General features: G+C 35.1%; 1 protein-coding gene across 1 annotated transcript; it reads left to right on the forward strand.

Annotated features, from left to right (window-relative positions):
* Positions 1-6,521: 6,521 nt before the first annotated feature.
* On the forward strand, positions 6,522-12,450 carry LOC105393392 (circadian clock-controlled protein daywake). Its single transcript, XM_038113573.2, has 5 exons — positions 6,522-6,678; positions 8,068-8,287; positions 9,901-10,031; positions 11,407-11,562; positions 11,778-12,450. The coding sequence occupies exons 1-5, from the start codon at positions 6,624-6,626 to the stop codon at positions 11,927-11,929; spliced, it is 714 nt and encodes a 237-aa protein (XP_037969501.2). The 5' UTR covers positions 6,522-6,623; the 3' UTR covers positions 11,930-12,450.
* The last annotated feature ends 3,632 nt before the right edge of the window (positions 12,451-16,082 follow it).

Below are 16,082 nucleotides of genomic sequence, written 5' to 3' on the forward strand. Positions count from 1 at the left end.
CTGGAAATCCAGAAAATATTTGTTTATTATTTATTTAGGAACCATTGATATTTCGTATTTATCGTTTGATTTTAGTGGCAAGGAAAACGCATCGACCGTTGACCATCGATTAGTTGCTTTTTTACCACCTCTATAGGTAGGTACTATTCAGCAGCTTTTTTTGTTTTTTTTGGAATCAATCAGATAATACTGACCTTTGGATGCTGGACTCTCAGCTACCATTTGTAGTATTTGTACCTACTACCTACATGCATGTGCGTCAGACATAGATTATCTAGAAAATTAACATATTCAGATATCATTAACTTTATAGTTTAAACGGAAGATGGTCGCAGGTTTAACTATTTATTATGATTAATAATTATTTTGTTAACTTCAGATGGTTGCATTGTGGTAGTAAAACTAAGCATAGAATAATATAGGTAAGCGTGTACATAACTTATTGAACTTAATACTTATAATACAAAGGCAAGAACTGTCCTTATTGTTATAAAAAAATCTTTAACACGAGTGAGGTTAAACTAAAGGTCCTTGCGTTCATAAAAAATGAAGTCCTTACTGAAAAAGTCTCATGATCAACAAACATTATAGTCAGTAACAAGTAACAATTAAATTTTAGTTAATTGTTGTAAAAGACACACTGATTCAATGTCAATAATAAAAAATATATAAAGTGAAGACAGAGGTTAAAAATATTGATGTTATTCCTTATATTCCCAATTAAATATGTAATCAACTCGTTTTAACCGTTAGCTAAAGCATGACGCAAAATTAAACTCTATCATTTCACAATTTTGTTAAATGCTTTTATACTCTTAACCGTAAGTCAGGAAGAGTTGAATGCAACGGGCCGCAAAATTTGTAAACTGCTACAAAATTTATATATTATTATGGGTACAGCAAAACTTGGAAAAACCGGGACAAAACTATGCTATTTTTAAACCGGGACACTTAACGATAAAACCTACACTTGGGATTCCCTCACACAACTGGGATAGAGGGATTCCCAAGGCATTTAGCTGTCTACTGGGAAAAGACAAGTTTAGTTAGTAATTCCCATAGTACATCGTAAGCCTATAGTTAAAGATCCTTTAATTTCACAGGTTTACAGGATTTGATGCCAAATCGTGTGACAAAACACGATAATTCAAGAAAAAAATATTTCTGACCGACCCTAAACTAGGACAGAACCTGTAATATGTAAGTACGCCAAATATTTGCCCCGGGTGGGATTTGAAACTGCGACCACAAGTTCCAGAACCAGGTTCACTACCGCATCACTTGGCATATGCTCCTGCGCAGTTTTAACCGACTTTAAAATGAGCCTGGAGTTTTTTAAACTTATGTATCAGTAAGGCCATCCCATCAACATCCTTATTTCTCGAATTCTCTTGTTTTTACTAACAAGAACGCACTTCCGCAGACAATAATAATAATATGTTTTCACAACAACATCGACTTAATGTTGAAGTTTTCCGTTAGGTATTGGAGGAAATCAATTTATTCATGATTGTATGCGTAATTTAAGTCAGAATCTTAAGTAGTTGGTACCTAGGTATAAATAGCAAGACTAGTCTTGTTATTTATAGGACTCAATGTAAAAATGCCAGTATCTGACCACTTTCATACCTACCTCTATGAACAGCACTTACTTCTATTATCATGACTGTACTAAGAGGTATCATTGACCTTAAAATGTTCGGCTGATATCGGGCTATTCGCCAGCAGTCTTAGCAAACATAAGAATATCATTTTTGCTCGTCTAGAACGACAAGCTTTACACGGGTTTCAAATTTAGCAGAAAAAAACAGAGCAAAACATTTGCTACACAAAAACGCCTGTTCGTTAATTTAAATGATGAATTTCTAATGAATATTTATAAAAACTGGTTTTGAAGTGGACTCTAGAAAAGTGTATGTATGTGATGTACGTCAAAGCACTTACGTCATTAATTTGCGAATATTCAAAACTTGACCTTGTAAAAAACATAAACACATCTAATATGATGGAGCTTTTAATCGATAGCTTCCAGTGGAACTTTCCTCAGGATATTATTTCTATGCCGTTTCTCCTAATCCTCGCATTGCTATGGGGTTTTAAGAAAATTTACGATATTATATTATTATTATATATATTATATTATTATTATTCTCGTAATTACATGGCATAGTCAGTACAAACACAGAAACAATTGTCAAACTATGGTACAATACTAACAACAACAACTCCTAAGTTGTCATTCTGGATTGACGACTGTGATGTCTAATTGATGGGAGTTTAGCCAAAAAAGTTGCGTAGAAACTTAAATCCAAAGGAAAAAAAACCTCAATAGAACATTCAGGACTTTTCAGGTCTTCAAAACCTAGCCAGGTTATACCTACTGAGTAACTTATGACCGCTGGTGTAAACGAACTCTCAAATAGGCGAGCGTTGGTTGGGTGGGATGCCCTCCTGCCCGTTGGATCGTGGAACTTAGACACGTTAAATACATGTTTCTTTCTTCTTTCTTTCAACTTGCCGGCAGTGGCTGGGTGTGGATGTCCAACAGCGGGTAGGTAATATATAGGAGATGATTACCACGAAAATGGCGATATTTGGAATGCCCAAGTCCCCACATTGATAAGTATCCACTCTCTTTTAAGAGGCTGTAAAAAACTAAAAAACAATTAATTTGAGTGTAGTTATCGAATAAAATATCAAAAGTACTTAACTAAACCCGGTTTTGAAACCAAGAAACCAAATTAATTATTTTTTGGCAGTAACATTATTTTATCATGTTTATTAGTATAAAAAGCGCCTATGATTTGACGTAGAGCTCGATAACGTACATTAATATGAAAACCTTTTGTTTTATGTCAGGCGTTGGGTACTAATAGTCTAATGGTTTACAAATTATAAGCAATTGTATCCATCATATACATTATTCATTATGCGCTTAAATACAAAAGTAGATATGATTATCCTTTATAAATTCATCTCTTAACAAATCATGATACAATTCTATTGAATATAACAAAAGCCCCTTGATATACACATATAATAAAATGTACGTAATGAAAAATTGCTATAGAAACGACAGTGTGAATGCTTTGGTCCAAATGGCTATGGAAGGCTTTTTATTATTGACGATGACTATCATAGATTTTATAAACTTATAACACTCTCAAATTATCATTTAATTACAAAAATAATGGTTTAGTTTAACATTTATTTATCATCATGACCATTATCATCATTCACCAATCATCCTCTGTGCCAAATAGGCCTCAGCCAAGGATGACATTAAAATTTGCTACACATTAAATCGGAACCATCTCTACCTCTATAAATAGTGTGTTGTGCAACGTCAGCCGGCGCTACGGAAAGCGAGGACGGATATACGTTTGACATCCACGCACAGTAGGTACCGGTTCTACAAACACATGCATTTAGTAACAGCACAAGCCTTGACATACAACAACCGTAGCGAATTCAAACAACCATCTCTGGAACTTGCGAGAAAACAAGTAAAGGCAATTCAATTTAGTCGGTTAATATTTCGGACGTAAATGTTTCCATCCGATTTTTGTTTTTATAGAGTTACTTTTGCAACTGCTAAGTTGCAATAGACCTTAAGGCCTTATGAATGTTGGTTGAAGTTTTCTGAAGAAATTGCTCGTAAGTAACGTTTGGAGCCACGTGCCACGTGCTATGAGAATGCAGGCAGAACGTGCGTTAGATCCATTAAACTGATAAACCAACAGTTCATTTATATTTTTCCCAAACTAAATAATTTCCTATTTTTTATTTTGACGGCCGAATGGCGTAGTGGTTAGTGACCCTGACTACTGAGCCGAAGGTCCCGGGTTCGATTCCCGGCTGGGGCAGATATTTGTATAAACACAGATATTTGTTCTCGGGTCTTGGATGTGCCCGTAAAATGGCAATAGGCTCGCCCCCTATTACATTGGGACTAAACATAACACTGGCGAAAAGTGGGTGCAGCAATGCACCTCTGCCTACCCCGCAAGGGAGTACAGTAGTACAAGGCGTGAGTGTGTGTGTGTGTGTTTTTTTTTATTTTGCTCTATTTTAGTTTACTTACTCATAATTTATTTTTTCTAAACCTAATATAAGTTATTAATAAAATATATTTTTTCTGATATTTAATTCATATCGATTATAGTGTTTGGGAGATTTAAGTATTTGCTGATGATGATATATAGAAAGTACAAGACTTCAACTTTTCAAGACAATACAGGGTTTTAAAAAAGCGTTAAAAAAAGCAAGTGACTCAGAAGGGCTTTGTAAATAACATTGTTTTACAACTTTTCAAAATTCGTGAAATAAAGATTCTATACAGAAACTTTGGTACTTACCAGTTTTGAAACAACCTGTATAACTTTATAATATTATTTTGTCATCGATTTTATGTTAGTCCTAATATTTCAGGCACACAACTAAGACGCTAAAAACTTTAAATATCTACTATTATTTTGATACAACAGCAACTGACGGTGATTTCTTCAATACCGGATGCCGCGAGTCAACAAAATTTTATTAGAACTTTTACTACGCGTTGATGTCTTTTGTATGAAAATAAAATTAGCGCTCATTATACAAAAACATTATTTGCAAATGAATGTTTTATGTCATAGTCACATTATTTAATATGTAATTTAACACATTTTTGTGGATTGTACCAGACTTATGATAAGAATTTTCATTGAAAAGTACAAAGGTAATTTATACAGAGTGTTGCAAAATTTTGTATTTGTAGTAAAGGGAAAGGGGGTGACTTAAGGAATCAAAAACAGCATGAATACGTTTGTTTCATTAATTATGATCACTTATATAATGGATGGAGTAGTCAGATATTACTTACTGGACGTTCCTTGGTATATCTAACTTATTCCCAATACGTAAAATAACAGTAGTTTACCGTCCAGAACGGCTAGTACGGGGCGCATTTAAGACGTGACAAGAGTTTTGCATCGCGCTCACTCACATCGCGCAGCCTCAAGAGCGAGCGCGACGGAGAACTTTTGTCACGTCTTAATAGCGCCCCGTGCTACAGGGCCTGGTCAGTAATGGTCCCAAACGGGCAGTCAGCAACTGAGGCTAAGTATTATTATTACTCGTAATAATAATAAAAACTTTTATTTCAACAAAAGCCAAACTTTGTTAGGAACAATTAAACTTAACCTATGTAAGGGTCACTTTTACCAAACGCTAAATGTATTTAAAATTGCATTTAAGTCAAATTTTAAATACATTTTGTACCAACTGACACACGTTTGACAGGCTACTAAATACGTTTAGCGTTTGGTGAAATTCCACCTTAGTGTAATAAAAATACAATCAAACAGCTAACCTGCGAGCTAACATAATCGCGCGGGCTGCCAGCGCCCTGCGCTCCCGTTCAATATCATCGTCATCATGTAGGTCTTCATTGACAATATGCCCGAGGTACTTAAAGCTACATACCCTTTTCAACTGCTGACCATACAATTTTATAGGTAAGGTGTATGTAGTAGTCTTATTTATAGTTATAAAAACCATCACATCGCTTCGTTAAATAATATATAATAGGCCACTATATATTACTGGATATCTGGCAAGTCTTTTCACCACCATGACAAACCCAAGATCAGATCTTTACGACAAAATGAAGAATATGGTCTCAAAGCCCCGTGCCGATTAAGGCTTTAATATCAGGACAGGGCACCCGGAGTTATTTTATTTTGTAACGTACTGACCTAGTAGTATTACATAAATAGTCACAATACTCACTATCATGGACCAGCTAAAATATTTTTCTGTCAACCATAGTTAAATGTACATTTTACATGAATTTCCTTATCATCTTAGAAAGTGATTTAATATTTTTACTATAGGTACTCAAAGAAACCCGATAAAATTGTATAAGTTCTTACAAATTCGATAATTGTTTCTTTGTTTTTATTTATATTAAGGCACCTTGATTATTTCAGGAGTTTCTCAGCATAAATACCTAAAGAGACAATTTTAAATAAATTTCAAACCCGATACAGCCATGTTTCAATTTGAGCTTAGTTATAAAACACAAATACAATAATGTATTGCAATCAGTGAGTCCGAGTCAATCAACCACGTTGTGTTTGTAAACATAATTATGTGACTCATATTCTCAGGTCAATCTCATTGAGAACAAGAGTGGACCGTATCAAAATGTGATCCCAATAACGCTGGCGTCCGTCACTCTCATAACAATAACCAATCGGGATGAATGAACCAAAGAGCTGAAGTTAGAAGTATTGGGCAAGGGTGGTACCCTCAGGGTAAATTTTGGTCCCAAGCCGACCGGGAACCAAACCAGAGTCTTTCATCATTACTAGGTAATAGTTATACCTACAGATTTTCACTGATAGGTTTACCTAAGTGATGATTTTAGCGAGTTTTTTTTACACTACAGTTTATATGATAAGCATGCGAGTTGCGACACCTGCCTGACATTGACATTGGATGCGATTTTACACTTTATATATAAGATAAAAAGAGCCATTTAATTCTTGATAAGCGCTCCAGCTTTCGGACAGTGCACACATTGTCAGAACATTGAGTTTAAATAATTTAATTATAAAGTTTAAAATAAATAAATAAAAATGATCTTTAGAACTCTGTTTATAGTGGTGCAATTAGTGTTCATACATTCGGCATGTAAGTTATAGTGTTATTTAAGTCAATTTATAAAAATCTGTTATTTTTTGAGATTTGGGGTTAGGTATTGTAATAAATGGACATAACATCATCAACTAGAACTTGGCAAAATAACCAATTAAATTTCATTTCACACATGAAATTTCAATTATAGCCTTTCATCACATTGTACTACAATTTTCTCAAACTCACAGTGTGATATTCAAAAAACTTAAAGCATTGTTTAAACTTGTGACCTTTCACATTACCACATGGGTACATACATACCTATTAAGCTAATTGAGTTCATTGTCCTCTCTTCGAATGAATCATGTTTTTTTTTAAATCGAGAGGTCGGCTTTTGAACACGTTGTAACTTTTACTATGACGTCCTAACTCATAAAACGGAGAATTTTATATTGAAAACTGAAATGGATCAATAATACTTTTAATTGAACCTAAAAACTATATGACTTAGAGTGGCATACAATTTATTAATAGAAAATAATCCAAAAAAGAACATAATTACGTTTTAACTATTAAAATTACGCTAAAATATTTTTTTGTGTCCTTAGATATATTTTTTACGATAAGTACCTACTTTGACTACGGCAAAGATACTTACCCTTGCTCATCCATATTTTCCACTTCGTATATTTACTGTCCTCCATTTTGGCCTTAAACACCTTATAGTAAGAGATACAAAAGAGTTACCCAATATTATTATAGTTATGGAGCCGGCGTAAAAAATAAAAGCAAACATTAAACTTGGGCATCAAAAACAAACAGAATATTTAGATCACGGCTGCAAATTCACGACCAATGTAAACAACCTTTGCGAAACATACTCGTTTTTTAACAACCATGTGTCTAGACCAGTTAAAAACCAGCCCGCGATACATATATATGAGTATAAGATATCATATTGTATTGCAGTAACTACTTTTACTGCAATATTATCGATACATAATCGAACCTACCTACCTACTAAGTGTTTCTTAATTTTAATTTGCCGGCCGGTGTTTTTTTAACATCAACCACCAGATATATTATTTATCTGTGTGACTTTTTTTAAGTATAACTGTTCCTAACAAACAAATAGCTTCTGCTCAGGTTTAATTTTTTAAAAATCTGCGCATCGCTAAAGCAATGATACTATTCAAGATCAAGGACAGAGTTGCGAGAACCTCGATTAAAATTCAACCGCTAAGAAAGTGGCGCAACATTATTCATTTACATATATATTTTTTGCATTTAATTGTATAGTTACATACATTAACATTAACAGTGATGTAGATAAATTACAATCACATCAACATTGCGTAAAACTTAACATCCATATAGCGCAAAACCAAAACAAACCTTTACCAACGGCTGTTTGTAAACATCATCATCCATTGCGGGTTCCAGCGACGCCGTACCAGAAATGCGACATCACCGACGCTCCATGCATATCGAAGTCGGTGCAGACGTATCTGCCGTTCTTGGCGGAGGGCCTACCGGAGTACGGGACGGCCCCACTCGACCCCATGCTAGTCGATGAAATCAAGATCGAGCTGGCGGGACTCATACTCAACATGAGGGATTTGGACATTGTGGGGCTAAAGAAGAGCAAGATTGAGAAGTTGGAGTAAGTAATATTTTATAATAAATTATGTAACTACTTACTAGTTTTTTCCACGAGCTAAGTTTCGCCTTTACATTTTGTCCCGCGAGAATTCCTTGATAAAAAAACATAATTGTTAATGCTTTCGGCATACCAAACTGTGTGTACCTAAATGCGTTCAGTGGTTTCCCCGTGAAAACTTACTCAGGTCCCTTAGGGATTAAAGTGGATAAAGTTCTTATACCTAAGTATGTTGCCGTGATATTTGGCAGTTTTTTGTATTGAACAAACACATAAGTTACTTTATTTATTATAAGGATTAGGTGCAAAATATGATGACGCACGTGATGTGTGAGATTTAGCGAGTTCAAATTCAATATTGGATAAAAATAGGTATGGTATGTCCTCCAAGTCGACTCAACTATGTATATACATACCATAGGTACATTATTTAAACCATCATGTATTATCATTATCATCAGCCCGTAGGTTGTCCACTGCTGGACATAGGCCTCTCCCAATACATCATACAGGGTACGACTTAATAGGTACCCAATGCCAAGCATGGTAGTCCAAGTATCAACTTACTGCCTAACGGGGTAAGTTAAATAGCAATGCTACTCCAAATTTTGTATTTTTTTAAACACAATTTTATCCCTACCCAATCAAATTATGGGCGTTCTTATGAGGTACCAATATGCAGGAACATACAAGAAACGAGGACAACTCTGATGGTGCCAAGTTAATCGATAAAGTGTTGGCTGATGGAATCTTCTCAGAGGACCATTAGTTTAGTTGGATACTCTCACGATACTCTACATTTGATAAGTTTTAAAGGATAAGGAAGCAACTTTATATTAGGTATTTTACTGGTTATTTTCCAAAGTTTTGTAAACAATTAAAATTACTTTGACTGTATTTAGACGAAGTATGTATACTATTTGTACATAAGTATGTGCTTTTCACATGTATCCGTTAATTCTACAATGAAGAGATCAAAGATCATCGAAGGTATTTCAGGAGTGACAATTTAATAATATTTTGACACAAACTATTATAAGTACTTAACTATTACAGTAAAATTCACAAGAATGTGGGTTTTCAAATTGTGTTTCATTTTGACAGTAAAGGGGCGTATCGTAGTCATTATGGTGTGTCAAACTACCTACATATCAAACCGTCAATGTCTGAATGAATGTATAGGAAGTTTGTGATTTTGACAAGGTATAAAAGTGACTAACTGTACATACCTACCTATGTAGGAAAAATAATAGTTAACCGTAGTAGACAATATTGGTTAATAACTACAAATATACCTACGTGAAAAGCCTCCCCGATTGAAGTATAAACTGATGTCAGTTTCGTTACTATTTATCAGGACCGTTATACTTTCAGCTGCCCTATTAACAGCACAAAAGTTCACTCGTTTTGATATCGCTACGTTTTTTGTTAATTACATTGATCACGTCGACTATTTTGTGCTTTCGATGTCTCAGAAACTGAGAGGCAATCGCAATATCTTTGTTAGATCGTAATAATACCAAAGCGAGCAAACTTTTGTGCTGTGCAAAGGGTAGCAGGTTCTCTACATTTCTACCATTAATTAACTCTCTCTCTCTCTCTCTCTCTCCTTCCAGTGTGGACATGAAGAAGCAGCAGATCCACCTGGTGTACGGGTCCGACATCGTGATGAAGGGGCGCTACAAGGCGGCCGGGCGGCTGCTCATCCTGCCCATCTCGGGAGACGGGAACTGCAATATTAAATTGAGTGAGTTTTTGATTAATATTACTCTGTTTAAGTACTAGAAGCATGGTATGGAGTTTCATTGAGCTGGTAATATTTGCTGAGGAACCGATGACGGTTTGGGTAGTGAGGTTTTCGAGTGGAGATTATGAACAGACAAAAGCGCGTCGAATGCCCTTCGGCCCGCTGGACCGACGGCCTTAGACAGGTAGTGGTTGGAAGAGGTAGTGAAAGGCTGAGGACAGAGTATTGTGGCAATGTGGCTGTGGCTGATGATGATGATGATGATGGTGATGTGGCATACCATAGATTGAAGTTAATGTGTATCTATATGAACTTTACCAATAGAAACAGAGGCTAAGCGTTATTAGAAGCTATTTTTATTCTGGGATTCCCATGGGACCACCTTTCAAATATCATCTCCCGATATAGGCTACTTTACCTAAATAAGCCTATAGGTATACTCCGTAAATCTAGATACGTCTTAATCAATAGTATGCACCTTCAGTTCGGATGTCTAGATTTAAGATTCACATGATGAATGGCCCTGTTCCGAGAGGATGTCCGACTGTCCGTGCGACGGAATACTAAATAGTTTGACTAAAGAGACCCCAACCTACATAACTACACCGCCATGGTTGCTGATGTTGTGCCTGCTCCAAGGTTTAAGGATAAACAATTAATGCAACTTACGCAACTTTAAACTAAACAATTAACAATTAGTTGTGCTAGCTACACATTATGTTTTGATTTGGACAGGACCCAAGGATAATGTTAAGAGCATTGTATCTACATTATAGCACTCTTCCTGAATAATTAAGTACGCCGTCATAATCTATATTTATTTTCATTTTATTCATCATAACGCACTGTTCTGTTCATTATATTTTAATTTTCCCCAGTTAAATGAACGGATACTGAATTTCAGTCCAAACTTTCAATATGACCTGAGGGATTTACATTTTCCAATTCCGAAAAGGAATTGAATTTTCGGCGACGTGTTTTCGGAATACTTTACTGAATTGTTCAGTAATACCTGTTACTGAATACCACCATGAATTTCCCGTGAAAATTAATATGCCTTAGGTAGTTATTGCCTATAACATGCACCTCGGACATCAAAGACCCGAGTATAAAGATTTGCCTTTAAACATAGGAAGGTACATCAGCCCCGGCCGGGTATCACACCCGGACCCTCGGACAGGAGCCTGAGTCACTAACCCCCACGCTGTCTGGTCTTCGCGAATCTTGATATTCGTAATAAAATTATTTATTTCTAAATAATTCATTGGTACTTACATGGCAAAATATGACCCACGGCTTCTCTAATGAGAGCTGAGATCTTATCCATTACCCCACCACAATTCCTTATCTTTATATAATGTATGTGATTTTTCAGAAAACCTGAAGACTGACCTGACGATGCCGTTTACGATCGTGAAGAACAAAGATGGCGTCGAGGTCATTGAACTCAGCAGCTACAAGTTCAAGTTCGAAGTGAGGGACTACGCGCACTTCGACCTCACCAACCTGTTCAATGGAAACAAACTTCTGGGTAAGCCGTTTTTGATATATTATATCCGTCGGAAAATAACATATACCTACAGGGTTTCCGATGATGATTTTGGATTAAACGAGGGGAATGAAATAATGATCGTTAAATCAGTAATGATTTTCTTTCTTTAAAAATTGCCCTACAGGGTGGTTACTTATGTTCTGATATTGTTATGTGTTCGTATTTTAATAAATAAATACAATTATTTATTCCAGGTGAAACGATGCTGACGTTTATAAACACCAACTGGAAGACGCTAATGACTGAATTCGGCAAGCCAGTCCTAGACTCGGCTATCAAGAACGTCTACAGCGCCATCAAGTCGTATCTGAAAAACCAACCGCTACAGGATATTGTTAACTTATAAACCAAATCTATTTATTTTATTATTTATAGGTATTATTAGTACAGTAAGAAGACATCATTTGAATAGTAATACTTACAAGAGTAGGTAGATGAAATGCATTCGATTCGCTCTACACCAAAGCTAATATTCACTGGTATTATTGGAGTCCGTAAACTAACTAACTTTGAAACAGTAACACTAACAAGTGTCAATACCAAAAAAAGTTTAATATTCTTTGTAATAGTTATAATAACACCGAAATAATAGGTACGTCTTTTATACTATACTTATTTAAAAATTAAAAAAATCGCCATCGTTTTACCGTTTTCAAAGTTATGCTGTTAACATAGTTGTACTCTTAATTATTTCAATATAATTTAATTATATCCGTAAAATACATGACAGTATTGTACATTAGTATTGGAATAAGGGATGCAGTGATTATTGTAAATAAAAATAAGTAAGTACTTAGCTAGTTTTAGTTATGTTTTAGTAGATTCGCTAAGGAATTAAAAATATATGATCAAATACTTTCCCTGTGATTCATGGTTCATTTCATTTAAAAACATACAGACGAATTAAAAACCTCCTCTTTTTTTCGTAGTCGGTTAAAAATGTGATGTTTCGTAGGACTAAATAGCACCGCCAATCAAGAAGTGAATTTAATTTCCGCTAGAAACGGCTGTTAGCCTAAGTTACAGCCCTTAAGTTTTCTTACTTTTCGGTAGCTCAAAAATAAGTATCAAAGTAAGTATCACAATCACAGTAAGTATTTCTTAACTATGCTGAGTTTTTAACGCATTTCCTAATGCTGCTTGAATATCGATGTACTACTGATAGTATTGTAACGACGGGGATGATGTTTATTCAATGGGTTATTTATTAAGGCTACATAATTATATAAAGAGGTGCCACCTACCAACAGAATTTGAACTTTCTGGGAGGTAACTTTACAAACATGGAGTAGTAAGAAAAACTCATCATATCATTTAAGATACCTCTAAAAAGCAGTGGATATCGTTTGGTACTTTAGATTATTTAAAACTTCATAATTTGCTATGTAAATTTATTTTCCATAATCCAAAAACCTAAGACTTAGACCTAAAACCAGATAGACAGACACAGTGCCCAGTCCCTGAGAATGATGGTGGAGACAGGGTGAAGTGGAGACAGAAGATAAGGAAGGCAGACCACCACCATAATATGGGACACAGAGACTGAAAGCTAGGGTAAGTCCAAATTAAATTTATGATAGTTCTTAAGGGCTTGTGCAGGGCGCATTTAAGACGTGACAAGAGTTTTGCATCGCGCTCACTCACATCGCGCTGACTCAAGAGCCAGGGCGATGGAGAACTCGTGTCCCTGTGCTAAAGGGCCTGAAAAACTTTGCAGCCTACCGCAAAGACTACAACATGTCTACCGATATATGAATGACGAAGAACCGAAGACCGTTGGGGCAAACGAGTTCTCGAGTGGAGACCACAAACAGGAAAGCGTAGCATGGGACTCCGACGACCTTAGACAGCAGGCAAGACCTTAGAGCAAGGCTTGGCACAGTGTTGTGGCGCTGCTTGGAAGAGGCCTATGTCCAGTACTGGACAACTACGGGCTGATGATGATGATGATGATGAGACTTTAGAGTTTATCAATAACCCAGCAATACGCCTATCGCATGCAATGAATACAGGAAAATATTACCAATAATAATATTCTTAAATCTATTCATCATCGTCTACTGATGTTATTCACTTGAAACAAATAACTTCACATGCACGTACCTCAGTAATTTGCAAGAGGACATTGATTAATAATAACTAGTTCGTTTCCTACCATTATCGGGAATTAATTGTAGACAAGCATTATTGATATTAAATTATCTGTCATGGAATTGTAACAGATACGTTCAGAAGGCAATCAGGATTCTTCAATAACTTGGGTAGGTACAACAATATAGTCCGTCTACGCCTACTTTACAAGATAAGAGTTCTTTACTAAATTGGTAGACCTGAATTAATTTTGATGAGTAAGACGTACATTATTGTCAAACATATAATTGTTTCCCTAATGTTACTAGTACTACTGTAAGTGTTTTTTATCATTTCTATTAATATTTAAATCAAACACAAAAAACGTAGTATTAGGATAATAACTATCTAATTATTATAAGTTTGCTACTTTAGTTAGTTATGTTATTATGTGAATTAGATTTATAAATAAATATAATAATGCCTAGTACCTAAGTATATTAAAATGCAGACCGTAAAAAATAGAAGAAACAAGCATTTCTTGAAAAGAATAGAATACAACTTTATTGATTTAACAGATCACCAATAACAATGTCAATGGATACTGTACATTGTAACATTAGACATACGATTTTATGGGACGAGCTTTAGGCAAAGATCTTCATCATTGAAATAACTTTTGTTTTGTACCTACTTGAGGCCAATCTCATTGAGTTGAGCCATCTAGGTAGGAGAAGATTAGAGTGCACAGGAGCATTCTTTGTTCCATCACTCTCAGTCATAATCCAATGGGACGGATTGGTATCACATACAAAGTCGCTATACCAGGTGCCTATGTTATTAATTATGTCATGTCAAGTGTATCATAAATAGCGTCTGCTAAGGAGAATACGTCAATAGCTAAATAATAATAATCATCTACTGAAAATTATGGTAATTGGTGCTTATATCTCATTAGACATGGATTATGGACTATGACATGATCAGCCACAACTATAGGAAAATGTGGAAATTATCTTAGTATAAGCAAGTACCTTCCTGCCTATATACAGATTTTAGTTTATGCCATTTCGGCTACGTATCTCTAAAAACGGGATATTCGGATATTCTAAACATTACACAAAAAAATCCTATATTTCCCGAGTCGTGGTACAAAAGTTGTTCAGAATGTTCAATGAAGACCTAAAACTGCTGGTAATATACGATTGATATTCGAAGTACAAGGGAATTTAGACATGCATTTTTGGTTTGATAAGACCTTTTTTTCACACTATATGTATAATCATTATCTTAGCTCCTTTATGACGCGGGAGATATCAATATTGAGCAATTATTTTAAATAGTGGTTATCGGACGTGATTTCCTTGTAAAGCGTAATTTAAGTTCGATCACCCACTTCTTGACATCTGCTAGTAATTGCTTATTTATTACAGTACATACGGTACATACAACCTTAGTTGTTAGATACACGTGTATGCTGCATTTGGACATTTACATTGTTAGTTCTGTCCATATAGAGTGTGAAATGACCATCAAAGAAATTGGACAAATGTTTTTAAATTTTTACTATTTTCTATTGCAATTAGCAGATGCACAATATTGCACATGGCACAATCAACACCTGTTCTAAGAATTACTAAAAACAGTACTAAAACTAAAAATTGACTGACTGACAGAAAATATAGGGTATCATAGAAATGGGAAGTTTCTGGATAAAGAAATGTCTTCAATGAAATATCGTGGACAAAGTATTGTGACGCTTCTCGGGATAGGCTTATGTCCACGTGCCTTATTAACATCTGTCAGATCCATACAAGTAATGTCAGTTTTTACAGATTGTTGAACGGTAATCAGCAGTGGTGCAGCAGCGGTAAGATGAGAAAAGAAATGCAATTTTAGGCTAGTGATGATGCTGTTACCTTTTACGGTACGGAACAACTTTTTTACAACTCCCGTGGCGCAGTTTCGTTTGCGTCATCGTTGAAGACAAAACGTCTTTGTCAGCCACGTGAGTGTCGGAGGAAATGGAAGTAACAGTGAAGACCTTCACCGTAAACCGCATTAACCTTTGCCAATAACTTGAACTGGCTATCGGCTATGATATGGAATCAAAAGTTATGGTACAATATTTTTGTTATTTATGTACTTATCTTCTTAACAATCTAAAGTAAATCTGTATGTAAAACAAAAAAAAAATGTAATTAATCCTATCAAATTGATTAACCCGGTGTTTAATCAATTGTTACCTTTATTTAAGCACAAATCTACTAGGTACTATAACTAACTAATACTAAACACAAATCTAATATTATAACATAAGTATTTTTAACTTTCAATTATAAATTACTATGAACGATAAAAAGTCTTTGGAAAATCGCACTCTTTATTTTCATGACTTCATTGTGATTTTCATGACGGATATAAAACCT

Source organism: Plutella xylostella, chromosome 23 (assembly GCF_932276165.1).
Source record: "Plutella xylostella chromosome 23, ilPluXylo3.1, whole genome shotgun sequence".
NCBI lineage: Eukaryota > Metazoa > Arthropoda > Insecta > Lepidoptera > Plutellidae > Plutella > Plutella xylostella.